General features: G+C 53.7%; 2 protein-coding genes across 3 annotated transcripts; both read right to left on the bottom strand.

The window, feature by feature from the left end:
- Positions 1 to 1,094: 1,094 nt before the first annotated feature.
- GNB3 (G protein subunit beta 3) lies at positions 1,095 to 9,300 on the bottom strand. Of its 2 annotated transcripts, XM_066358088.1 has the most exons (11): positions 9,216 to 9,300; positions 8,669 to 8,802; positions 8,333 to 8,419; positions 8,037 to 8,075; positions 5,366 to 5,472; positions 5,224 to 5,287; positions 4,933 to 5,095; positions 4,765 to 4,831; positions 4,477 to 4,678; positions 2,531 to 2,747; positions 1,095 to 1,704 (listed from the first exon to the last, which is right to left on the bottom strand). In XM_066358088.1, the coding sequence occupies exons 3-11, from the start codon at positions 8,387 to 8,389 to the stop codon at positions 1,598 to 1,600; spliced, it is 1,023 nt and encodes a 340-aa protein (XP_066214185.1). In that variant the 5' UTR covers positions 8,390 to 8,419; positions 8,669 to 8,802; positions 9,216 to 9,300; the 3' UTR covers positions 1,095 to 1,597. The 2 variants fall into 2 exon arrangements, with proteins under 2 accessions (XP_066214185.1, XP_066214190.1); XM_066358093.1 differs by lacking the exon at positions 9,216 to 9,300 and having other exon boundaries at positions 1,095 to 1,527; positions 8,669 to 9,092.
- A 560-nt stretch (positions 9,301 to 9,860) lies between these two features.
- Positions 9,861 to 23,632, bottom strand: P3H3 (prolyl 3-hydroxylase 3). The gene is made up of 15 exons (XM_066358082.1): positions 23,111 to 23,632; positions 22,038 to 22,190; positions 21,481 to 21,676; positions 21,266 to 21,397; positions 20,624 to 20,760; positions 20,090 to 20,179; positions 18,955 to 19,007; positions 18,754 to 18,821; positions 18,508 to 18,632; positions 12,432 to 12,533; positions 12,016 to 12,166; positions 11,659 to 11,776; positions 11,509 to 11,584; positions 10,571 to 10,711; positions 9,861 to 10,417 (listed from the first exon to the last, which is right to left on the bottom strand). The coding sequence occupies exons 1-15, from the start codon at positions 23,594 to 23,596 to the stop codon at positions 10,247 to 10,249; spliced, it is 2,199 nt and encodes a 732-aa protein (XP_066214179.1). The 5' UTR covers positions 23,597 to 23,632; the 3' UTR covers positions 9,861 to 10,246.
- Positions 23,633 to 24,080: the final 448 nt, after the last annotated feature.

Below are 24,080 nucleotides of genomic sequence, written 5' to 3'. Positions count from 1 at the left end.
TCTTTGTCGTATTGCTATTGCATTTCTTGCCACCTGCCTCCTACCTGTTTCTTTCATTCCCTATTGTCTCCCTTCCCTCTGTTTAATCAACCTTCATTGCTGCTAGAGCCATCTCTCTGAGAAGCAGAACTGATCACATTACTACTCTGCTCAAAACTCTTCAGTTGTTCCCCATTGCCCTTAGGATAAAGTCTGACTCTAGCCTGACCAGGCGGTGGCGCAGTGGATAGAACGTCGGACTGGGATGCAGAGGACCCAGGTTCAAGACCCAGAGGTCACCAGCTTGAGTGCGGGCTCATCTGGTTTGAGCAAAAGCTCACCAGCTTGGACCCAAGGTCGCTGGCTCGAGCAAGGGGTTACTTAGTCTGCTGAAGGCCCACGGTCAAGGCACATACGAGAAAGCAATCAGTGAACAACTAAGGTGTTGCAACGTGCAATAAAAAACTAATGATTGATGCTTCTCATCTCTCCGTTCCTGTCTCTCTGTCCCTGTCTATCCCTCTGTCTGACTCACTCTGTCTCTGTAAAAAAAAAAAAAAAAAAAAAAAAATCTGACTCTAGCCTGACATTCAAGACTTTTTTTTCTTTAGATTTTTAAAAAAGAATACATTTATTTATTTATTTACTCATTCATTTTAGAGAGGAGAAAGTGAGAGAGAGAGAATGGAGGGAGGAGTAGGAAGCATCAATTGCCCTATGTGCCTTGACCAGACAAGCTCAGGGTTTCGAACCGGTGACTTCAGCGTTCCAGGTCAATGCTTTATCCACTGCACCACACAGGTCAGGCCCTCAAGGCCTTTTCTAATCTGATTCTTTCTCAACATAATCCTCCTGTACAAACATACATGTATGCACTGAAGGCAGGCTGTGGGAAACTGCTGTGCACACGGGCCCTAGCCACCGGTGAATATCTTCTCTCCCGACCCATCTCAGGCCTTCCCCAGAAAACTTGGCCTTCTGCCTCCATCCTCCTTTCTGCCCACAAGCTTTGTAATACCCACACTTTATCACTTGTACCTGTAATACTTTCTTACTTAAGTGGGAACTGAATCTTTTTGGAACAGAAGTAGGTTGGAAGCCAAACATCACAGATATACCAGGGTGTTATATACTTTATTGCAGGTGCTTTGGAGAGAAAAAAAGAAGGTAGAAAAAGGAGAAAGCTTGAAGGAGAAGGGGGCAAGGACCCTGGTGGTTCCACAGCCATAGTCACGGGGCTGAGTACCCTGTGCCACACGGGTCACGACTAAGGTAGTAACTCTAGGGGAGGACTCCTCGGGTCTGGAGCCGCATCTTGGAAGCCTGCTGGGCCTGCCAAGGGCTGGGGAGGGGTCAGTTGTCTTTGCTCATTAAAGAAGAAACTCAGGACAGTGGAGAAGGGAGGCCATGGGAGGAGATGGGGCAGTTCTCTGCCCATCCCTGATTCTGCCTCCTGAAGGCACACTCTGTGTGGTCCCCACTATCCTCAAAGGAGAAATCTTGGTGGGAATGGTAGCTGGGGTTTAGAAGAGAAAGCCTTCAAGGAACCTTAAAGAAACAGGGCAGGGGAAGGGGCAGCTAAGTGTGTGCATGGCCTTTTACCTCCCCTCCAACTTCCTCAGTTCCAGATTTTGAGGAAGCTGTCCCAGGAACCAGTGGCCACTGCCATCCCATCAGCTGTGACCCCCAGGCAGCTGACCCTGTTGTCATGGCCAGAGAGGATGCCTGAGGAAAAGGGAGAAGAGTCAGCGCGTCTCCATGCGCTGGTTTGGCAGGGAGTGTGCGCACACAGGAATCCTAGGTTAGGTAGGCTGGGCTCTGACTCTTCAGCTTCCCCTGATGGAGACTGGAAGACTGAAAGAGGATTAGCCCTAAGCAGTGGGGTTTCTCTTGAGGCCAGGCTCTGTCAAGAACCTGAAGTGGAGGAGGGGCAGAGAGGGTGCAGGAAGGTTGGCATTGTCAGTGTGCTATGAAAAGAGCCAGAAGCCTATTGATGGGGGTTGGAAAACTAGGAAAGTAACCACTCATGCTGTTTATTTCCAAAGGAAGGGACTGAGGCCCAGGGAGAAGTGACAGGCCCAAGGGCAGTCAGAAAGTAAGCCACAGAATTAGGATTTGCATCCTGACTCTCAGGCCAGTGTTATTTTAGTCAGGACCTGACCTCTCCCAAGATAAGAAGCCACACTAGCCCCTAGTGTTAAAAATGTTAATGTCGCCCTGGCCGGTTGGCTCTCGGGTCATTCTAGATCTGATTCTGTTCGTTGCATAGTTCCCCGAGACTGCCCTTTCCTTCAGTGGATGCTCCTGAAACCCAGACCTGACTGGACATTCAAGTGGCCAGGAGCAGCTATGACAGTGGGCGGTGGAGAAGGCCACCTTAGAACGTTTCTTTCAGGGAAGATTGTCCTATATTGGAAACCAAAAGGGGATTGGGTTCCAGGGGTAGAGCTCGTCTAATACTTAGGAAACAGTGGTAAGAGGTTCCCAACAAGGGTTTCTGGGAGGAGGGTACATCCATCTGAGATGGCAGTAGCTGGGGGCTGGCCCTTACCCACACGCTCGCCCTTCATGGAGTCCCAGACATTGCAGTTGAAGTCATCGTAGCCTGCAAAGAGTAGGCGGCCACTGAGGGAGAAGGCCACAGACGTGATGCCACAGATGATGCTCTCATGGGAGTAGGCGGTCAGCTCCTGGTCTGCCCGCAGGTCAAACAGGCGGCAGGAGGCGTCGTCCGAGCCTGTGCAGATGGCCTCTCCATTGGGGAAGAACTAAGGGCACAGGTGGCAAGAGGGTCAGGACTCAAACCTGGGCTGCCCTCTCCCTGACTCCTGTCCTGGTGGCTTCAGGACAAGCTGCTTCTTTCTCTCAGCCTCCCTGCCTGTCCCTTCTCAGGCCTGTGGTGAGAAAGGGGGTTGCACCATTCTTCATGCACCCCGGTGGCTCTCCCAGACCCTTCACTTGTTCCTCATGACAGCGCTGCAGACCAGCCTTATTCCCATGAGGCTGAGGGAGAGCCTGCAGCTCGCCCAGGATCACATGGCTAGAAGGGCAGAGGCTGTCTGACTTCCCACTATAGTCTCGGCTGGATCAGAGTGTAGGAGCAGGGCCAAGGACAAATGCATAACCTGAACCTCATCATGAGGAAATGTCAGATCAACTCAAATAGAAGGAAAGTCTACAGAAAATCAGTTTGTACTCTAAAAATGTTAATGTCGCCCTGGCCGGTTGGCTCAGCAGTAGAGCGTCGGCCTAGCGTGCGGAGGACCCGGGTTCGATTCCCGGCCAGGGCACACAGGAGAAGCGCCCATTTGCTTCTCCACCCCTCCGCCGCACCTTCCTCTCTGTCTCTCTCTTCCCCTCCCGCAGCCAAGGCTCCATTGGAGCAAAGATGGCCCGGGCGCTGGGGATGGCTCTGTGGCCTCTGCCTCAGGCACTAGAGTGGCTCTGGTCGCAACATGGTGACGCCCAGGATGGGCAGAGCATCGCCCCCTGTGGGCAAAGCGTCACCCCATGGTGGGCGTGCCGGGTGGATCCCAGTCGGGCGCATGCGGGAGTCTGTCTGACTGTCTCTCCCTGTTTCCAGCTTAAAAATGTTAATGTCATGAAAGATAAAGGTAGAAAAACAGTTCCAGTTTAAAGGAAATTAAGATGTGGCAAGTAAAAGCAATATGCATTCCTGGCAGGGAAAAAACACTGCTGTTACAGATATTTTTGAGATGATTGGTGAATGTAAATATAGACTGTAGACTCTTATTGTGTCACTGATAAATTTCCTGATTCTAAGAATTATATGCCTAGCCAGGCAGTGGTGCAGTGGATAGACTTTCAACCTGGCATGCTGAGGACCCAGGTGTGAAACCCCAAGGTCCCCGGCTTGAGCACAGAATCAGACCCCATGATCGCTAGCTGAAGCCCAAGGTCGCTGGCTTGAGCAAGGGGTCACTGGCTCAGCTGGAGCCCCCCGGTCAAGGCACATATAAAAAAGCAATCAATGAACAACTAAGGTGCTGCCACTACAAGTTGATTCTTTTTATCTCTCCTTCCTGTCTCTCTAAAAAAAAAAAAAAAAAGGAATTATACTATGGCTATGTAAGAGAATAGCCTATGTTTAGAAATACACTAAAGTATTTAAGTGGTAGACACATGATACCTGCAACATACTCTCAAAACAGGGAAAAAATGAACAAAATGTACACATACATCTACCTCTAGGGGTATGTGTCTATCTAGCTAGATAGCTAGATAGCTAGCTATCATCTTTCCCTCCATTTCTCCATCCCTTCCTCTGCAGAGAGAATGATAAAACAAATGTAAAATGTTAACTGAATATGGGTGAAGGGTAGATGGGAACTCTGTTACTCTCACAACTTTCTTGAAAGATGAAATTATTTTAAAGTAGAAAGTTAAAAAGACAGGTGGGGGCTCTGGAAAGGGTGAAGGACGTGCATGCTGGGGTGGTGAGGTGGTCCCAGCATTTGGAGCACAAAGGGGGCTCACACAGATAGCGTTGATGTCTGACTCATGGCCAGTGAAAGTCTGCCGGCAGGTCCCCTCCCGCACATCCCATAGCTTGGCGCTGGCATCGCAGGCCCCGGAAATGAAGAGTTTGAAGTCAGGAGACACAGCCAGGCTCATGCAGTCCCCTGTGTGTCCTACAAACACAGTCTTCTGCTGCCCAGTCTCGATATCCCACAGAGCACTGCCAGGAGGAAGGGAGACTGTCACAGAGAGAGACCCGGACAGAGCTGCCTCCCCTGCCCAGCACCCACCGTGTTCAGTCCTCACCACGTGGTGTCTCCAGAGCTGGTCACAATGTTGTTGTCATCCAGAAAGCGGCAGCAGGAGAGATAACCTGGAGGTGGTTAGGACAGTGCCCTGGTGACAGCCAGAACCCAGCAGCCACAGCTCCCCTGGACCCCTCAAGATGGGATGGGAAGAGAGGGTCTCACTCACCTGTGTGGGCAGAGAGTTCCCGGCTGACCTTGACATTGCCCTCTCGGGACTTGAGGCTGTAGATGGAACACATGTTGTCCAGCCCCCCACACGCCACAAAGTTCCCTGATGGGGCATAGGCACAGGTCATGACCCAGGAGGAGCGCAGAGGGATGGCATGTACCTGCAGGAGGGCCGGGTGGACAGAAGCAGGGTCTGGGCTGAGCTCCCAGCTGGAGAAAGCAGAGAAGGGTAGGCATAATGTCCCCAAGGAAGGATGGGCTGATGGACGGCAGGAGGCAGGGCTGGTACCTTATTGGTGGTGTAGGTGTCCCACACGATCAGCTTCCCGTCTTGTGAGGCACTTACTAGCAGCCTGGGGAGAGGGCATCCCATGTCACCCAAGCCTCTCCTTCCTGCCTCCCCTCCCCTCTAGGCACCTCTCAAGCCTCACTTGGAGTCAGTGGCCCAGTGCATGGCATAAATCTTGGCCAAATGTCCCCTTAACGTCCGCCTCGTCCGCATCTGGATTCGTCCCACAACTTCTAGGCCAGATACAAGCTGCAGAAATGGGGCATTAGAAATCAGGGTGAGAGGTCACCGGCTTGAGTGCAGGCTCACCAGCTTGAGCACAGGGTCATAGACATGACCCCATGGTTGCTGAGTTGAGCCCTAAGGTTGCTGGCTTAAAGCCCAAGGTCGCTGGCTTGAGCAAGGCACATATGAAAAGCAATCGAGGAACAACTAAAGTGCCGCAACTACGAGTTGATGCTTCTCATCTCCCTTCCTGTCTGTCTGTCCCTCTCTCTGTCTCTCTCTTACAAAAAAATAAGAAGAATAAAAAGAAAGAAAAGTCAGGGTAAGCCCTGGCTGGATAGCTCAGCTGGTCGGAGCATTGTCCCTATATGCAAAGGTTGCTGGTTTGATCCCCAGTCATACAGAAACAGATGTTTCTGTCTCCCTTCTTCTCTAAAATCAATAAAGAAAAATAAAAAGGAATCAGGGTGAGCAAGATACGTGTCCTGATGTCAGTGTTACAGGCACCAATCTGTACAAGTTTCTACCTTGTGCCAGGCTCTGGGTCAGGCCCCCAGCCTTACAGAAATAAGACTCTGGCCTGACCTGTGGTAGCGCAGTGGATAAAGCGTAGACCTGGAATGCTGAGGTTGCCGGTTCAAAACCCTGGCCTTGCCCGGTCGAGGCACATATGGGAGTTGAAGCTTCCTGCTCCCCCCCCCCTAAAATGAATAAATAAATAAAATTAATTAAAAAAAATAAGACTCTGCCCTGGAGTGGCTTACATTGATGTGAGAGACAGCCAGTGGCCTGTTATTAAGTGTTTAACAACTCCCTCTCCAGTGGAGGGTGAGGGGAGGTTGGCCAGTGTCAAGATGCCAATGTGAAGTCGCTGAACATGAATTTAGGAAGATATGTACACGTTCAATAGTCCCAAACCACCAGGAGCCTGTTCACACACACATACCACTGCAGCACAGCCAACTCTAACTGGGTATCTAGGGTATCACTGTGACCTTAAATTGCACCTACTGGAATTTGTAGTCCTATGCCCCTTAAACTTTGTCCAGCTTCTAGATTTTGTCTGGGACTCCAGGGCCAGCAGACTTAACTTGCCATTTGCCTGCTTTATTATCTTGATCAACTTACTTAACCTCTCTGAGCCTGTTTCCTCATTTATAAATGTTCATAGCATCTACCTTATGGGGTTGTCATGAAAATTGAATGAAATTATGTATTTAAGCAACTTAGCCCAATGTCTGTCTCATGGTAAATGTTCAGTAAATGCTTACTCATTTTTTTCTTTTTCTTTAGTGGGAGTAGAGACAGACAGACAGACAGACAGGAAGGGAGAGAAATGAGAAGCATCAATTCTTCGTTACGGCATCTTAATTGTTCATTGATTGCTTTCTCATATGTGCCTTGATGGGGGGGGGGCTACAGCAGAGCGAGTGTCCCTTGCTCAAGCCAGCGACCTTGGGCTCCAAGCCAGTGACCTTTGGGCTCAAGACAGCAATTATGAGGTCATGTCTATGACCCCACGCTCAATCTGGTGAGCCTGCACTCAAGCCAGATGAGCTCATGCTCAAGCCAGCAACCTTGGGGTTTCGAACCTGGTTCCTCAGCATCCCAGGCTGACACTCTGTCCATTGTGCCACTGTCTGGTCAGGCAGTAAATGCTTACTCTTATTGAGATATTTAATCCTATCTAAGGTGCGACCTACTCTAGGAAGCACCATTCTTTTATGTATTATCAAGAAAGAAAAAAATGCCCTGGCCGGTTGGCTCAGCGGTAGAGCGTCGGCCAGGCGTGCGGGGGACCCGGGTTCGATTCCCGGCCAGGGCACATAGGAGAAGCGCCCATTTGCTTCTCCACCCCCACCCCCTCCTTCCTCTCTGTCTCTCTCTTCCCCTCCCGCAGCCAAGGCTCCATTGGAGCAAAGATGGCCCGGGTGCTGGGGATGGCTCCTTGGCCTCTGCCCCAGGCGCTAGAGTGGCTCTGGTCGCGGCAGAGCGACACCCCGGAGGGGCAGAACATCGCCCCCTGGTGGGCAGAGCATCGCCCCTGGTGGGCGTGCCGGGTGGATCCCGGTCGGGCGCATGTGGGAGTCTGTCTGACTGTCTCTCCCCGTTTCCAGCTTCAGAAAAGTACAAAAAAAAAAAAGAAAAAGAAAAAAAAAAAAGAAAGAAAAAAATGCTGCCCATTTTAATTGTAAGGTATCATCTATTGTTGGATGCATCTTGATTTCAGAAATGTCAAAATGTGAAAAGGTGTGCATCCTAGAATGATGAAATACTATATTAGACAACTAGTAACTGGCATCTATAAGGGTTTTGTGATTTACAAAGTACCATCCCTTTCTTCATCCTCACCACCCTGCAAGGTGAGGGAGTGTGATCACTCTTGTTTTATGGATAATAGAGACAGCATCGTCTTTAGCCTCCAATATGGTCCCTGGCCCAGAGAGTTCTCACTAAATGTTTGTTGAATGAATTAATTACTGTTATTCCTCATTCCAAGGACATATGCACTAAAGCTTGGGCTGGTCAGGGAGCTCCCATCCCCTCTTCTCCCCTCAGGCCCTGCCTCAGGGAGACAGGAGTCTCACCTCTGCCAGAGTAATGTCAGCACATGCTTTCCTGGCATCCTGGGGAAAAAGCAGACGTCAGGGGAGGGAAGGGCAGAGTAGGAGGTGAATGGGCCTCAGAGGTAGGTGGGCTTGGGGCTCTGTGGTTTGGTGACATCTCAAATATGAGATCCAGACAGTCTCTGGTCACTCCCAGGTCAGAGGTCTCTAAGGTGCCACTCAAGAGTGAACCCAGCCTTCTTCCTCCCAGGCCACACTCCCTCATGTCCCCATTTCCATATTTTCAGGGGTCCCTAGTGGGAAGGTTCTGGGGTTACTGCAATCTGCTTCTTGAGCTGTTCCGCTTCCTGCCGCAGCTGTTCCATCTCCCCCATGGCTGACGGGTTGAGGGGTAGCTCCTGCTCCTGCCAGGAACATGGGGTAGGCATAGGGGAAATCCCCACCAGGCCATTTTTCTGTCCCTCACACCCACACCAGACTCTTCATGAGGGCGAGAGCCCACTCCAAGAACTAGAGAAATGACCGGGTGGTCTACGGCACCTCCCCCATTGTCCCCTCCAAGCTTGGAGTCCTGTACAGCCAGCCCAGCACTGCCTGAGCCCTCCCTGCAGCCCACACCTCCGGGGAGCAGAACCAGGCCAGCTCCCTCTTACTTGGACTCTGACTGGACTTCTCCCAGGTTTCCAGCTCCGGTTCCCAAGCGCGTCCTCACTCCCTCAGCTGCGACGCCAGCCCGTCACCTGCCCCGGCTCTGCTGCCAGCGAAGCTGGCCTGGCCTGGCCCCACTCTGAGGAGGGGGGGCACCGACAGGGAAGGGTAGGGCCAACAAGGACGGACGTCAGGCAAATGAAATCAGCTGGCACGGGCGGGGTGGGGGGGAGAGAACAGGAGAGAGGTGTGTGGCTTCCAGACCAACTTGGGCCCAGCCTGGGGGAGGGGCAGGAGCAGGAGTGCCTGGCTATAGAGGAGCAGCCCCCCACAAGCCCTGGAGGGAGGAGAGGTGGAAGGAGTGCTTCCCTGCTCAGTCTCTGCAGGCAGAGAGAGGAGCATCAGGCCCCCTGGGATTAGAGCAAAGCTGTGAGGATTAAAGGTTGAGGTTTGGGAGGGTGCAGAGGAGCAGGAGCCACCACAGCTCCCGCAGCCCCCACCCTCAGGCCCTGGCCCACACCAGTCGTGATGATCTTGGCACCCAGGGCCTACCTAGCAACCATTCCAAGAGCCAGAATATGAGGGTGAGAGATGGCCCAATTGTCAATACACAAAACTATATTCCTTAGTTCAGGATGGTGGGGAAAGAGCGTTCTGGTCACTATGGGGAGAGTTCAGGCGGGAGCTGAGATTAGAAGGGACTGATCTGGATAATCCTTCTTCCCGACAAACCCTAACCAGCTGCCCCAGGATCTGATCCTGGGGGGCAGGGTGTGGGGTACAGGGGATTCAGAAGGATGGACAGACAGGTCTATCCCTACTGTGGGTGCAGAAAGGATTGCAAGTGGGGGGCAGCCCCACCCCCTGCTCCCATCTGGGGTTTGGCCCACTACTTGCCCCCATGACTCACAAAGTCCTGCTGGGGCTGTGAAAGCAGGAGCCTTAAGGATCAAGCTAAGTCTTGGCCAAGCTCAGAGGGAAGACAGGGCTTAGAGTTGGAGGCCCAAGGAGCAGCTGTCAGGGGTTTGGGTAAATTTGCATGAGGGGAGCAGGTGGCTGAGATTTCCCTGACAAATCACAGGCTTGAGTGGCTCCACCTCTGGGAGGCCCGAAGACACCTGTCTCCTCCCAAGCCAGCCATAGCCGCTCCCGTCTCCAGCCACCACAGAAACTGTGATACACTTGATAGGCTCTGGCTGAGGGATCTTCATGTTCTTTATTGACAGGCTGGGAGAGGGCAGTGGGGTTATTCTCCCCGCTCATCCTCCGTTTGAAGCAGTCAGGCTCTGCCCCCTGCTATTTCTTCCCAGGGAGGCATCATGTCCTCTGTCTGTGCTGGGGCTGGAGGCCCATCAGCTGGGACCAAGCCCGGCTCCTCAGACCTGGTGAGCTGTCGGATAGTCTGTACATTGTCCTCTGAGTCCAGGGTTGGACAGCCCTTGTGTTCCCCAAGATGGCGGGGGTACAGGGACAGAGAGCTTGCTGTTCTGCTCCTGACACATGGGGGCTTCTTGTGGGCCCTAGAATCGAGGCAGCTCTTTTCAAGTCAAGTGGCCACATCCCCAAGGAGCTGGCTCAGCTCCTCACAGTTCCTCTCGGACTCGAGGCGGCTTCCCAGCCTTGTCCTGGACCCGCTGAAGCCTGCGGCTGGGAGGTTCTGGGGAGGGGTCTCTGCTGGGCATTTCTTCCTCCTCCTCGTTATCCTTCTCCTCCTGCTCTGGCTCCTGCAGCAGCTCTTTGGCTTCTGTCCACTCCTGGGAGGTGGGAGGGGAGTCTGGCCGAATCCTCTGCAGCCACCCTGCCCCAAGGAGCCTCCCTGGGTCATCTTAGCCCCTGCCCCTCGCCCACCAGCCTGCCCATGTTCACACAGCAGGAGAGACATCCTTCCTATTCCTGCTCCTTCTCACCTGCTCCCTGTGCTCAGGGGCCCACGTGTGCCACAGTGCCAGGGCGCAGCGCCGACCCCGAGTCACGGCCCACACGCCATGGGGATTTTCCCCACCGGAGCTGAAGGCCACGAGGCGTCCGCAGCGAGGACGAACCTGAGCCTGGGGGATGAGGGCAGGTTCAGCTCCAGGGAGAGGCCCTCAGAGAACTTGGCCCCGACTCCCAGATCAGGACAGGGCAGGAGGCACCAAAAGGTCAGCTCTCTTGCCCATCACTTCCCACTCCTTAATTCATGGACTAGCTTGGGACAAATAGGAAGGAAACCGGGCTGCACTTGGGAGCACAAGTGCTAGACTGAGGCTAAAAGAGCCAAACGAGAAGGGGCCTCCATCAAGGGCCCCCCATTAGTCCCTCCCTGCCCCCCGGGTTCCCTGACTTTTCTGGTCTAATTCTTTGAATTGGGTGTGAAGTAATCTGTGGAAATTAGCACAGGACCAGACTCAGGGTACTGGGGATAAGGACTTGGGGACATTCTTCTGCCCCAAGGAGGGCCTGGATTATAGGTATCGGATGGTGGTAAGGAGAGAAGGAGGTAGTTGGTATGACAGAGCAGTAGACAAGGAGAATTCACTGTCCTCTCCTTCTACCTCCTTCTAGCTCCCAGTTTCTACATGGAATAGGGACTTGGGGCCCTGTGCTCACCCACCCTCCCTAAAGAGGTGAGGCAGACACTGAGGGCAGGATCTGGAGGGGCCACTTTGATATCTCCGGGGGGGCATAATCAACTTCTGCTAGGAGAGCCCCTGAGCACGGACAAGTGGTGAAGAGGGGTGGGGAGGCCAGGGAAGGAAAGGGTTAAAGTGCCCCAGCCATTTCCCTGCATTTGCCTCTGGGAACCTTCTGTTTTGAATCCTGAGCCCACAGCTGGGCTCCCTGTCCCAACCCCCACCCCACTTACCCTGACAGTAAGGGCATTGGGCTCTGTGAAGAACAGGTCCCCGCCCTGGAAGTCATCATTGAGGTAGAGGAGTCCACTGGAGGAGGAAGACAGGAGGCAGTGAGATCCCGACCCAGGCCCACCTGCCTGGTCGCTGGAGGGGCTGCCCACCTGTAGTCCCGATAAGTGTAGGCTGGGGGTTCCTGCCAGCACTCTCCGGTGTCAGGGTCCAGGACGCAGTTGTCGGCGTGCACCGGGTGACTCAGGTCCATGCGCTGCTCTTGCTCCCCTAGAAAGTACAGGGGCCTGGGGAATGTCTCTGTGCCCCCGTTCCCTCCCACCACCATCCACACCCACCCTGAACCTTGGAGGTCACAGCTAAGCAGAGAGGCCAGGCCTCCACTTGGGCAGAGGAGTCAAAATCTTTTAGGAGTGAAGATGAACCCACACAGTTTGGGGGTGTTAAGGATATGCAGTGCCCCACAGGGACCCAAGGCTGGGAAGGAACAGTGGGGTCCCAGCAGTTACCTTCGATGGCAGTACGGCACACCAGGTGGGTGAAGGACAGATGCAGGGGCCGTTCCGGGGAGAAGTAGGCCTGAGTTAGGATCCGCACACGCTCGCTCGCCTCCAGAAGCAGCTTAGCACCCTGAGTGCTCACAGCCCCAGCCCGGGCGAGCTGCAGGCAACAGGAAGGACAAGAAAGGAGGGAGGCAATGGGAGGGTGGGCTTGATCTCAGGACCCAGCCTGCCCATCAGCTCCAAATGCTCCTTCCACTGGCTCCATGACAACCCCTCCTCAATCCTGGGCAGAGGACTGAAGGACTCTCAGTCCCAGGAGAGCCCCTCCATGGGAGAAGCCCAGGCCCTGGCGCCCAGCCTCCTATATATCCTCTTCTCCAGTTCTGGGCATCAGACCAGGACATGGGTACCTCCTCTCTCACCTGCGCAGCCTTGAGCACTGTGAGCCCCTCGAAGCGTTCGTGGGGGGTGTGAGGGGAGCGGCGGCCTCGGTAGCCAGACCTGGCTCCAGCCTCAGCTGCATCCTAAATACAATAGAAGGGAGCTGACTAGAGTCACCGTCCTTCAGCCTTGGACTTCTGCTCACCTCAGTGCCCACAGACCACAAGACCTTTCTTCCAACCCTGCCACTCTCTGGAAGAGGCTAGGAGCTCCCAGAGTTCTCTGGTGGCTATTTTTCCTGAGCTGCTGTCCTTCCCCAGAGAATGACTATCTTCACATTTGTATTGTCACTCTCTTGTAAAGATCTGGAGCCCTACTGGTTGAGGGGCCAGAACTCTGGCGAGCATCCTGCAGTGGGGAAAGGGCCTCTGAGAGGGTAGGGACAGCTGGGAAAGGGTGCAGGACGGCTTGATCATTCACCCCTGATGAGCAAAGATCAGAGGCGTCTATCTGGAGACAGGACTCCAGCAGGAAGCTCGATAGGCCAGTCCAGCTGAGGTATCTCTCTCTGACCTCTTCCCACTGACACGCTCTTGGAGAATGTGAGAAGCCTTGATGCGAAGTCCCAATCACCCAACAGCTACACGACTGTCATCACCTGGGGGGCATCTCCTCATATTTGGACACTTATTTTCTGTTTGCTTTTTGAAACTCAGTTAAAGTACCAGTACCTAGTTATCCCATATATAAACCTCATCTTTTTTTTTTAATTTTTTTTAAATTTTATTTATTCATTTTAGAGAGGAGAGAGAAAGGGAGAGAGAAAGAGATAGAGAGGAGAGAGAGACAGAGAGAGAAGGTGGGGAGGAGCTGGAAGCATCAACTCCCATATGTGCCTTGACCAGGCAAGCCCAGGGTTTTGAACCGGCGACCTCAGCATTTCCAGGTCGACGCTTTATCCACTGTGCCACCACAGGTCAGGCTAAACCTCATCTTTGAGAGTCTATTTTGTCATGCAAGCCATCTAACCTTCTATTCTTGTATTCATTCATTCAACAAATTTGTACTGAGCATCTACTATGTGCCAGGCATTGTTCTAGGCACGGGGGACACAATTATGAACATGAAAAGGTCCCTGTTCTCATGGAGTTTATATTTTCAGATAACAAACCAACCAATCAGATCAATTCAGTTAAATGTTACAAAGAAAATATAAGCAGGGTGGTCCTGGCTGGTTGGCTCACTGGTAGAGCGTCTGCCTGGTGTGCAGAAGTCCCGGGTTCGATTCCCGGCCAGGGCACACAGGGGAAGCACCCATCTGCTTCTCCACCCCTCCCCCTCTCCTTCCTCTCTGTCTCTCTCCCCCTCCCGCAGCCGAGGCTCCATTGGAGCAAAGATGGCCCAGGCGCTGGGGATGGCTCCTTGGCCTCTGCCCCAGGCGCTAGAGTGGCTCTGGTCGCGACAGAGCGACGCCCCGGAGGGGCAGAGCATTGCCCCCTGGTGGGCAGAGTGTCACCCCCTGGTGGGCGTGCCGGGTGGATCCCGGTTGGGCGCATGCGGGAGTCTGTCTGACTGTCTCTCCCCGTTTCTAGCTTCAGAAATATACAAAAAATAAAATAAAATAAAATAAAACTATTAAAAAAAAAAAGAAAGAAAATATAAGCAGGGCTACAACCTTTTTTTTTTTTTTTTTTTAATTTTCTTAGACACTGCATTGGTAGAATATTTTATAGTACTCACAAAGACCTTTTTTTTTTTTTTTTTTTTTTTTTTACAGAGGCAGAGATAGACAGGGACAGACAGACAGGAACGGAGAGAGATGAGAAGCATCAATCATCAGTTTCTCGTTGCACGTTGCGACTTCTTAGTTGTTCATTGATTGCTTTCTCACATGTGCCTTGACCGTGGGTCTTCAGCAGACCGAGTAACCCCCTGCTGGAGCCAGGGACCTTGGGTCCAAGCTGGTGAGCTCTTTGCTCAAGCCAGATGAGCCCGCGCTCAAGCTGACAACCTCGGGGTCTCGAACCTGGGTCCTTCCGCATCCCAGTCCGATGCTCTATCCACTGTGCCACCACCTGGTCAGGCGCAGGGCTACAACCTTGTGGCTACAGTACAGCTAGTTGACAAGGTGACATCTGAATTTAAACCAAATGATATGAAGGAGCCACTTGAATATCTGAGAGAAAAATGTTCCAGGCAGCAGAAGTAGCAAGTGATGCAGTCCTGAGGCCAGAATGAGTTTAGTGTAATCAAGGAACAGAAAGGTCTGATGTTGGGAGTTACCCTTGGAGACCAGTCTTCCATCATCTTCCATACAGATTTAGTCCTTAACTTTTCTGTCTTTGATTTACTACGTATTTCTCATCTGTCCCCTTTTCTTCACTCCCTTGAAATAAGGACCTAACCTAAAGCAGGCGCCCTCCTCCATCACTCCAGGGTCCTCCCTTACTTTCCCCTCCCATTGCTTTTCTCCACACTGCCACTAGAGGGACCCACCAGTTCTACAGGATGGTGGGGACTCCAGACCCTGCCTTTGGAGGTTCTACAGGAACACTCAAGTCAACCCCTTCCTTAAATCCTTCAATAAGCTGTCCTACCATCCTTGGTAGGGTACACAGGGCTCTTCACCATCTCTCTTGTGACTCCAGCTCTGGGTCTCTCCCCTATAACACTTCCAAATAATATACAGGCAGATGATAACAGTGACAGCTAGATACTGGGCACTTTCTATAGTCTTCTAAGATCTTTACCATGTGCTAACTCATTTAATCCTCAGAACAACACTATCACAAAGCCATTGCATTTAGCCCCATTTTATAGATGAGGACACTAGGTTCAGAGATGTTAAAATACATTGCCCAACATCACACAGGTAGTCATTGTGGGGTCTGCCCTATGCTATTAACCCCTGAGCTCCACTACAGTTGCCAGAATACCGTGGCCTTCTCCCTCAAAGCCTGACTCTCCTCCCTTTCTCTGCCTCATTAACACATCCTTACAACTGAGCTCAAATGCCACCCCCACCCCCGCCTGACCAGGTGGTGGCACAGTGGATAGAGCGTCGGACTGGGATGCAGAGGACCCAGGTTCAAGACCCCGAGGTTGCCAGCTTAAGCGCAGGCTCATCTGGCTTGAGCAAAAAGCTCACCCGTTTAGACCCAAGGTCGCTGGCTTGAGCAAGGGGTTACTCAGTCTGCTGAAGGCCCACGGTCAAGGCACATATGAGAAAGCAATCAATGAACAACTAAGGTGTCGTAATGCGCAAGGAAAAACTAATGATTGATGCTTCTCATCTCTCCTTTCCTGTCTGTCTGTCCCTGTCTATCCTTCTCTCTGTCTCTTTGTCTCTGTAAAAAAAAAAAAAAGGCCTGACCAGACGGTGGCGCAGTGGATAGAGCGTCGGACTGGGATGTGGAAGACCCAGGTTCAAGACTCCGAGGTCGCCAGCTTGAGGGAGGGCTCATCTGGTTTGAGTAAAAAAGCTCACCAGGCCCTGGCCGGTTGGCTCAGCGGTAGAGCGTCGGCCTGGCGTGCAGGGGACCCGGGTTCAATTCCCGGCCAGGGCACATAGGAGAAGCACCCATTTGCTTCTCCACCCCCCCCCTCCTTCCTCTCTGTCTCTCTCTTCCCCTCCCGTAGCCAAGGCTCCATTGGAGCAAAGATGGCCCGGGCGCTGGGGATGGCTCCTTGGCCTCTGCCCCAGGCGCTAGAGTGGCTCTGGTAGTGACAGAGCCAGGGCAGAGCGTCGCCTCTGGTGGGCGTGCCGGGTGGATCCCGGTCGGGCGCATGCGGGAGTCTGTCTGACTGTCTCTCCCCGTTTCCAGCTTCAGAAAAATACAAAAAAAAAAAAAAAAAGCTCACCAGCTTGCGCCCAATGTCACTGGCTCAAGCAAGGGGTTACTTGGTCTGCTGAAGGCCCGCGGTAAAGGCACATTAAAAAAAAAAAAGCCACCCCCCACACTAAGCGCTCTATGACTTTGCATTTCAGTGCTTCTATTTGAAGGAGTACATACTTCTTTTGTGTGTGTGTGTGTGTGTGTGTGTGTGTGTGTGTGTGTGTGTGTGTGTGACAGAGACAGAGAGAGGGACAGATAGGGACAGACAGACAGGGAGGAAGAGAGATGAGAAGCATTAATTCTTTGTCGTGGCACTTTAGTGTTCATCGATTGCTTTCTCATATGTGCCTTGTGGGGTTGGGGGGACTACAGCAGACTGAGTGACCTATGCTCAAGCCAGCAACCTTGGGCTCAAGCTGGTGAGCCTTGCTCAAATCAGATGAGCCCGTGCCTGAGCCGGTGACCTCAGGGTTTCAAACCTTGGTCCTTCGTGTCCCAGTCCAATGCTCTATCCACTGCATCACCACCTGGTCAGGCAGTACGTATTTCTTTTATCAGACTTACCACCCACCCTAATTTTGTGTCTCCACATCTGATCTCTTCTCTCTACAGCGAGCTCCTGGATGAAGGGTCACTGTTCATCTACCTCCCTGCAACCTAGAAGCTTTGAGTACAAAGCACACACTCAAAGAGAGTGTGCTAGCCTAGAATAAGGATTGATGCTTCAGCCTAACCTGTGGTGGCACAGTGGATAAAGTGTCAACCTGGAACACTTGAGGTCGCCAGTTTGAAACCCTGGGCTTGTCTGGTCAAGGCACATACGGGGAGCAACTACTATGAGTTGATGCTTCCCACTTCTCTCCCCTTTCTCTATCTTTCTAAAAATCAATTTAAAAAAAAGGATTGATGCTTTATAAAATGGCAGACTCACCCTGGCCGGTTGGCTCAACGGTAGAGCATTGACCCAGTGTGTGGAAGTCCTGGGTTCAATTCCTGGCCAAGGCACACAGGAGAGGCGCCCATCTGCTTCTCCACCCCTCCCCCTCTCCTTCCTCTCTGTCTCTCTCTTCCCCTCCCGTGGCCAGGGCTCCATTGGAGCAAAGTTGGCCTGGGCGCTGAGTACGGCTCCATGGCTTCCACCTCAGGTGCTAGAATGGCTCTGGTTGCAATGGAGCAATGCCCCAGATGGGCAGAGCATTGCCCCCTAGTGGGCATGCCAGGTGGATCCCGGCATGCAGGAGTCTGTCTGACTGCCTCCTCACTTCTAACTTGGGGGAAAAAAATGGCAGACTCACTCTGGTGAATATGGATCACTCAACCCAAACTAGGAGGGAATTCAATGGGTAGAAAAAGAAGTCTGTGTGTCCACTGAACCATCAGCCCAGCCAATAACAAAACTGCAAGGGAGCCTGACCAGAAAGTGGCGCAGTGGATAGAGCGTTGGACTGGGATTCAGAGGACCCAGGTTCGAGACCCCGAGGTTTCCAACTTGAGCATGGGCTCATCTGGTTTGAGCGAAAAGCCCACCAGCTTGAACCCAAGGTCGCTAGCTCCAGCAAGGGGTTACTCGGTCTGCTGAAGGTCCATGGTCAAGGCACATATGAGAAAGCAATCAATGAACAACTAAGGTGTTGCAACGCGCAACGAAAAACTAATGATTGATGCCTGATCTGTGGTGGCGTGGTGGATAGAGCCCCGAGCTGGAATGCTGAGGTCTCTGGTTCAAAACCCCGGGCTTCCCTGGTCAAGGCACATACCAGAAACAACTATGAGTTGATGCTTCCTGCTCCTCCCCCACTTTCTCTCTCTGTGTCTTTTCTCTCTAAAAATCAATAAATAAAATCTTTAAAAAACAAAAACAAAAAACTAATGATTGATGCTTCTCATCTCTCTCCGTTTCTGTCTGTCTGTCCCTGTTTATTTATCCCTCTCTCTGACTCTCTCTCTGTCTCTGTAAAAAACAACAACAACAAACAAACAAAAAAACTGCAAGGGATCCTTACCTGCATACTCACACTTTTTTATGCCTTTATGTTCTTTGTTTTGTTTTGTTCTTCCTATCAACTTCTAACAAAATTCATTTGTCAAGAACATCCACCCCATGCCCTCTAAGTTGAGAGGAACAGGAACTTATCCACAGCAGTGAGGCAGTGGCAAGCCCAGTTCCCGCTGGAGAACCAGAGGAGGCAGAAAAGGGGACAGGTCAAGAACAAGGAAGCAGGCAGCTGTGCCTGGAGTCCCTTACTAGCCAGCTGTGCCACCTGCTCACAGGTCTCCTTACCTTGGCCAGCTGCAACAGCACCCCACACTCTGCTGGGGTGAGCAGGCCATCCAGCACCGCCCGCTCCGACCCATTCAGCTGTTTTGCATCCTGGGTCAGGGTTACTCCCTCCAGGAGGAGGACATCTGTAGGGGAAAGGACAGGCAGAGGGGATTGAGGGTCCCCTGTAGGCAGGCCAAGCAGTAGCCCTAGCTGACAGGCCCCAGACCCTCCAGGCTCCTGACTCCTGCTCTCCCAGGAACTTACCCTTCCAGTCTGTCAAGGGCTTTGGCTGTGGAGGTTCATGGTCCCAAGGCCGCTGCTCTTGATCCTCTCTCAGGGGTGAAAGACATACTCAGTGGATGCATAGACCAGTCCAGATCCATCTTGCCCAGACCCAGCCTCCCAGGACCCCGTCTGTCACCTTCCAGCTCAGGGCAAGCCCCTCCCACCACTGGCATCTCCTACCTGAGCTTTTCTCTAAGTGTCTCAGGGATGAAAGCTGCTGGAGTCCAGGGATCCTGGAACAGACAAGAAAAGCACCATCACCCACAAAGTCCAGCCTTGATCCTTGATATTAGACTCTGAACTACCACATTAAGGTTCTCCTGCGTCCAGGGGGCCAGGTGGAGGGAACAGCCCTGGGACCTGGGCCAAACCCTGTCATAACAACAAGAAAAACAATTTACATAGCACTATTTGCCAAGTGCTAGTCTAAGAGCTTTTTAATTTTTTTACGAGAGAGACAGACAGACAGACAGACAAAGATAGCCAAGAAGGGAGAGAGATGAGAAGCATCAACTTGTTGTTGTGGCACTTTAGTTGTTCATTGATTGCTTTCTCATATCTGCCTTGACTGGGGGCGGTGGGGGGGGCTTCCAGCTGAGCCAGTGACCCCTTGCTCAAGCCAGCGACCTTGAGCTTCAAACCAGCGACCTTTGGGCTGAAGCTAGCGACCATGGAGTCATGTTTATTATCCCACGCTCAAGTCAATGACCCCACGCTCAAGCTGGATGAGCCCATGCTCAAGCCAGCGACCTTGAGGTTTTGGGGGGGGGGTTTTGTATTTTTTTGGGGGGGAGTTTTCCTGTTTTTTTTTCTGAAGCTGGAAACAGGGAGAGACAGTCAGACAGATTCCCGCATGCGCCCGACCGGGATCCACCCGGCACGCCCACCAAGGGGTGAAGCTCTGCCCACCAGGGGGCGATGCTCTGCCCCTCCGGGGCATCGCTCTGTTGCGACCAGAGCCACTCTAGTGCCTGGGGCAGAGGCCAAGGAGCCATCCGCAGCGCCCGGGCCATCTTTGCTCCAATGGAGCCTCGCTGTGGGAGGGGAAGAGAGAGACAGAGAGGAAGGAGAGGGGGAGGGGTGGAGAAGCAGATGGGCGCTTCTCCTGTGTGCCCTGGCCAGGAATCGAACCCGGGACTTCTGCATGCCAGGCCGACGCTCTACCACTGAGCCAACCGGCCAGGGCCGACCTTGAGGTTTTGAACCTGGGTCTCAACATCCCAAGCTAATGCTGTATCCACTGCACCACCACTTGGTCAGGCAGTCTAAGAGCTTTATATGTGGGAGTGAGATGGAGAGAAGTGAAGTTACTCACAGGATCCTTGAAGCTGGTCCCCAGGTGCTCCATGGCATAGTACAGTTGTCTCTTCTCCCCCAGGGATCGAAGGACAAAGTGCTGGACGTCCTGGGGCAGGGTGAATGGCAGGGAGCAGGGGGTGAGACAAGAAGTTAAGTGGGACAAGGAAGTTAAAGCTGGAGGAGAGCAGGGCAGCCCCGGTTCTAGGGGACAACCTGCATGCTCCATAAACACTTCACCATGCCTCTCCACTCAACTTTCCTCCCTCAGCAGCTTCAGGACATCTGGGCTCAAATGGGAGGAGGATTCTGTGTGTATAGGGTGGGGGCAGGCAAGGGTGACGTTAAGGGAAGAGGCATGGGTTGGCACTTGGACTCAGAAGGGGTTTGAAGTGGGTAGCAGGGTGTGGAGACAAGTCAGAGCTGAACTTGGGGTTGTCTCTGGTGACTAGAGTGCTTGGGCCAGAATAGGGGGACAGAGTCCGGGTTACTGCTCAGGTACATTTGTTTGATTTAGGGCTACCTCACAGAGTAAGTGGTTGGGGAGATGTACCTCTCTTGGCCCGAGGCTGGGTCTCGGCTCTCCCAGCTGGGCCTGGTACTGGTTCAGAGCTTCCTTGGCAACCTCATCCTCCGGATAGAAGAGCAGGACACTCAGGACATTTTCCACAGCCTGGGACATATTCCCCACTGGAGACAGAACAATAGGGTGGAGTGGGGCACACAGACTGAGAATGGCAATGATCCCCGGACAGAGGCAGCGATGACAGGTAGACAGAGGCAGAGCCTGAAAAGGTGATCTCCCAATGCCAACCAACTCCAAACCCTCGTCCTCCACCCCCACCCACCGCAGACATGCTCCTCCACCACTTCTTTTCAAAACTTACTCAAACATACCTGAGCTGAATGGTCAGAGTTCAAAGGAGAGGAAGAGAGGAGAGAATAGAGGAAGGTGAGAAGCAGCAAGGGCAGAAGGAGCCCTGTGGCCCATCTCCTGAGCTTTCCACAGTGGCACCAAAGGAAAGCAAGTTAGAGTCCTCCAGAAGTGACGGTCCCCATGGAGCCCTGACCAACTACAGATCCAGAGACACACGGGAGGGATGAAGAGATGAGGCTCAGGATGCCATCAAAGACAAACCTTCACTTTCCCTGTTTCCAATTCATCACCCCCAGGGCTCACCCTTCCCCAACTGACCCTGAGCATAGGCCTCATGCAGCCGTCTCAGCTGGCTGGGAAGGAAGTCAGGGACAGGAAAGCTGCGCCCAGGCCGTGTGGCTATGTCCCCCACACAGCGCTGCCGGCACTGCAGGACCCGGATCCACTGCCCTGTGGAGGACACACATAAGCTATTCAGCTTGTCATGCTCCTTCTAGAACTGTGAGCCTGTCACCCTCCTCCCATCTTCTTACCTGCAATAGCCTCATAGAGGCCCCCTTGGCTCCCAGTTTCTTCCTCTTCCTCCCTTTGATGTTCCTCAGGCCCCTCACAGCCAGCCCGGCAGCTCTCCAGCTGAGCCAGGCTCTCCTGCAGGGCCTCCTCGAGCCTGGGCAGTGCCAGTCCTGCCTCCTGGCGCCCCAGTAGCTCCAGGCCTGAGTCATAGGCTGCCTGTTGGAGAGGGGAGTGGTCAGTCACCTGAGATCCTGGGGCAGGGGGTACCAAACAAGATTGGGACATAGAAAGAAGGAAAAGGGTGTTGGTATCATTTGGGGCATGGACTCCAGGTTCCCATTTCATTTTGGGAAGACAGGGGTGGGCCTCAGGATCAGAATGTTAGAACATGGGATTTTAGTGATCCTCAGGAAGCAAACTAAGTCCCAGAGAGGGACTCCCCATCCAGGGTTACTGAGAACGGTACCCAGATCTCCTGATGCCCAGGACACATAGGGCCGCAGTCCAGGGAAGCTTGTATGACATATCCTATTGGTCGAGGGCTGGGGAAGGATAGGGATCCTGCTGAGGGTCTCACCCAGTGTGGGGGTGTCTCCAGGTCCCGGAAGCTCTGCGGCCGAACCCCAGACATACGTCGGTACTTAGCCATGTCCTCCCGCATCTGCAGGTGTGTGGGGTTTGCTACAAAAAAGGTGTGAGCTGCTGCTGCTGCCAAGTCCAACTTCTTCAGCTGAGAAGCAGGAAGGAAGAGGGAGTCAGTGCCCTGAGGTGTGGGTGTCAGACCTCTGCCTCTCACCAGCCTCCCACCCAGACACACACCTTCTGGAAGACTTGTCAGTCAGAACTGCCCACCTCCCAAGCTCCAGGTCCCTGGACACCAGTATGCTGGCACTCTCAGGAGTCTGGTGGCTAAGGAATGGGAGTCTGAAGACTTTGAAGTCAGTGGGACTGAAGGCAGAGGGCCCTCAGTTTGGGAGACAAGGTGGAAGTGATGGCTACCTAACGTGGTAAGTAGGGGAGACCTGAGTGACCAGCAAAACCCGTAGGTCTCTAGGACCCTGAGCTGAGGTGTGTGACCAGCCCCCGTCCCCAGCCACGTAGACAACAGACAGCTACTGTCCCAGTAGCTGCGCAGTGTCCACTGCCCCGCCCCAAACTGCACCCCCAAACATCCTTCTCACGGGCCTTCCGAGCCTGGCCCTCTTCCTGTTACCTTCCCCAAGCTCCCTCCTGCCCCAAGGAAAGTCTCGCGCTCACCGCCCTTCCCATACTTCCCGTCCAGCTGCGAGTTTTGCCCCTAACTCCTTGGCTTCATCCCTAGGAAGGGGCAGCCCTCACCCCCAAATAGGTCTCAGAGGGGCAGACTAGGATGTCAGGACCCTTCCATCTTCGATCTGCTTCCACCCTGCTTCATGACTCCCATCCCATTCCAACCTGGCTCGCACTCTCCCTTAGCCTGTCCCTCTGAGACTTCAGTGGGTCCCGGTTGTGATTTTGGAAGATCTACTCAAAAGGAGAGGTCTGTTGATCGCCCCCTACAGCCCCACCCGAGCCCTGGCTCTGGCAACCCGCCCTCTCCTGGTAAGCAAAAGTAGGACAGCGACGTGGGTCGGGGCAGGACCCCACCGTCGGCCCCGGCGGCTGGCGCACCTGGTAGTAGGCCCTCTGCAGGTAGTTGTAAGGCTCTCGGCGGCGGAAGGCATCCCGCAGCGCGCTCCCCACGCGGAGCCGCGCCGCGCCCCCGGGACCCAGCCTTCGCAACGCGCACTGGCTCAGGCATTCCGCGCGGCGCAGCGTGGCACGGAGCAGCAGCCTCTCCCAGGCCCTGGGCTCTTGGCCCGGCGGGGCGGCAGGCCCCGGGGAGGCAGGGAGCGCAGCCCCGAGCTCGGCAGCGCAGTGAGCCCCGCAGTCCCGCCGCGCGCGGCCCAGCTCCGCCTGGCTCCGCAGCGCCTCCCGCAGCAGTGCCACCGCCGATGCCCAGGCCCCCGCCGAGTAGGCGCGCAGCCCGTCGGCGTAGAGCAAATCAGGGGCCTGGGGGGGCGCCCCGGGGGACAGCGTGGCCAGGCCGGGGGGCTCGGGGGATCCCGGGGGAGGCAGCAGGAGCAGGAGCGGCAGCAAGCGGAGGAGCTGGAGCATGGTGCTCGAGCCTCCGGCGGCTGCCGAAGGGAAATGCGGGAGCAGAGAGGGAGAGAGAGAGGAACGGGGGCAGGGAGAGGGAGGGGAAAGGAAAGAGAGATAGAGAGGAGGGAGGAAAGGAAGAGAGAGGAATGAATGAGCTGAGCCAAAGATGGAGCCGAAACCCAACCTTGGGAGAGGCCAGTACGAGCGACAGAGAGTTCAGAGGGAGCCTGACAGAAAGTGAAGAAAGCGGTCTTTAAGACGAATGGGGTAGTGTGGGACAAGAGGAGGGCGCGACGGGCCGGCCGAACTGAAGAAGGAGCGGGCCTGGTGCTTTGGAAGAGTGAGTGATGAGTCTCCTAGGACCATTGAGGTCAGACCCTGAGGCCCATGGGATGGAAGTCACTGCTTTAGCTGTGTTCGGCTCCACTCTTGGGACCAGGAAAAGAGCCTCAGAATGCAGCATGGAGGAGTGTAAATTCCAGGCTTGTGATTATTAAAT

Source organism: Saccopteryx leptura, chromosome 1 (assembly GCF_036850995.1).
Source record: "Saccopteryx leptura isolate mSacLep1 chromosome 1, mSacLep1_pri_phased_curated, whole genome shotgun sequence".
Taxonomy (NCBI): domain Eukaryota; kingdom Metazoa; phylum Chordata; class Mammalia; order Chiroptera; family Emballonuridae; genus Saccopteryx; species Saccopteryx leptura.
This window is presented reverse-complemented; position numbering and strand designations above follow the sequence as displayed.

Excerpts from the sequence above, each read along its gene's own strand:
- P3H3 (XM_066358082.1), bottom strand. The coding sequence starts at position 23,596 with ATGCTCCAGCTCCTCCGCTTGCTGCCGCTCCTGCTCCTGCTGCCTCCC. Across the intron at positions 21,398-21,480 it reads CCTCTATGAGGCTATTGCAG|GGCAGTGGATCCGGGTCCTG; the intron begins GTAAGAAGATGG and ends TGTCCTCCACAG. Across the intron at positions 12,534-18,507 it reads TGCTGTTGCAGCTGGCCAAG|GATGCAGCTGAGGCTGGAGC; the intron begins GTAAGGAGACCT and ends TATTGTATTTAG.
- GNB3 (XM_066358088.1), bottom strand. The coding sequence starts at position 8,389 with ATGGGGGAGATGGAACAGCTGCGGCAGGAAGCGGAACAGCTCAAGAAG. Across the intron at positions 5,473-8,036 it reads CTGACATTACTCTGGCAGAG|CTTGTATCTGGCCTAGAAGT; the intron begins GTGAGACTCCTG and ends CCATTTCTGCAG. Across the intron at positions 1,705-2,530 it reads CATGAAGGGCGAGCGTGTGG|GCATCCTCTCTGGCCATGAC; the intron begins GTAAGGGCCAGC and ends CCTTTTCCTCAG.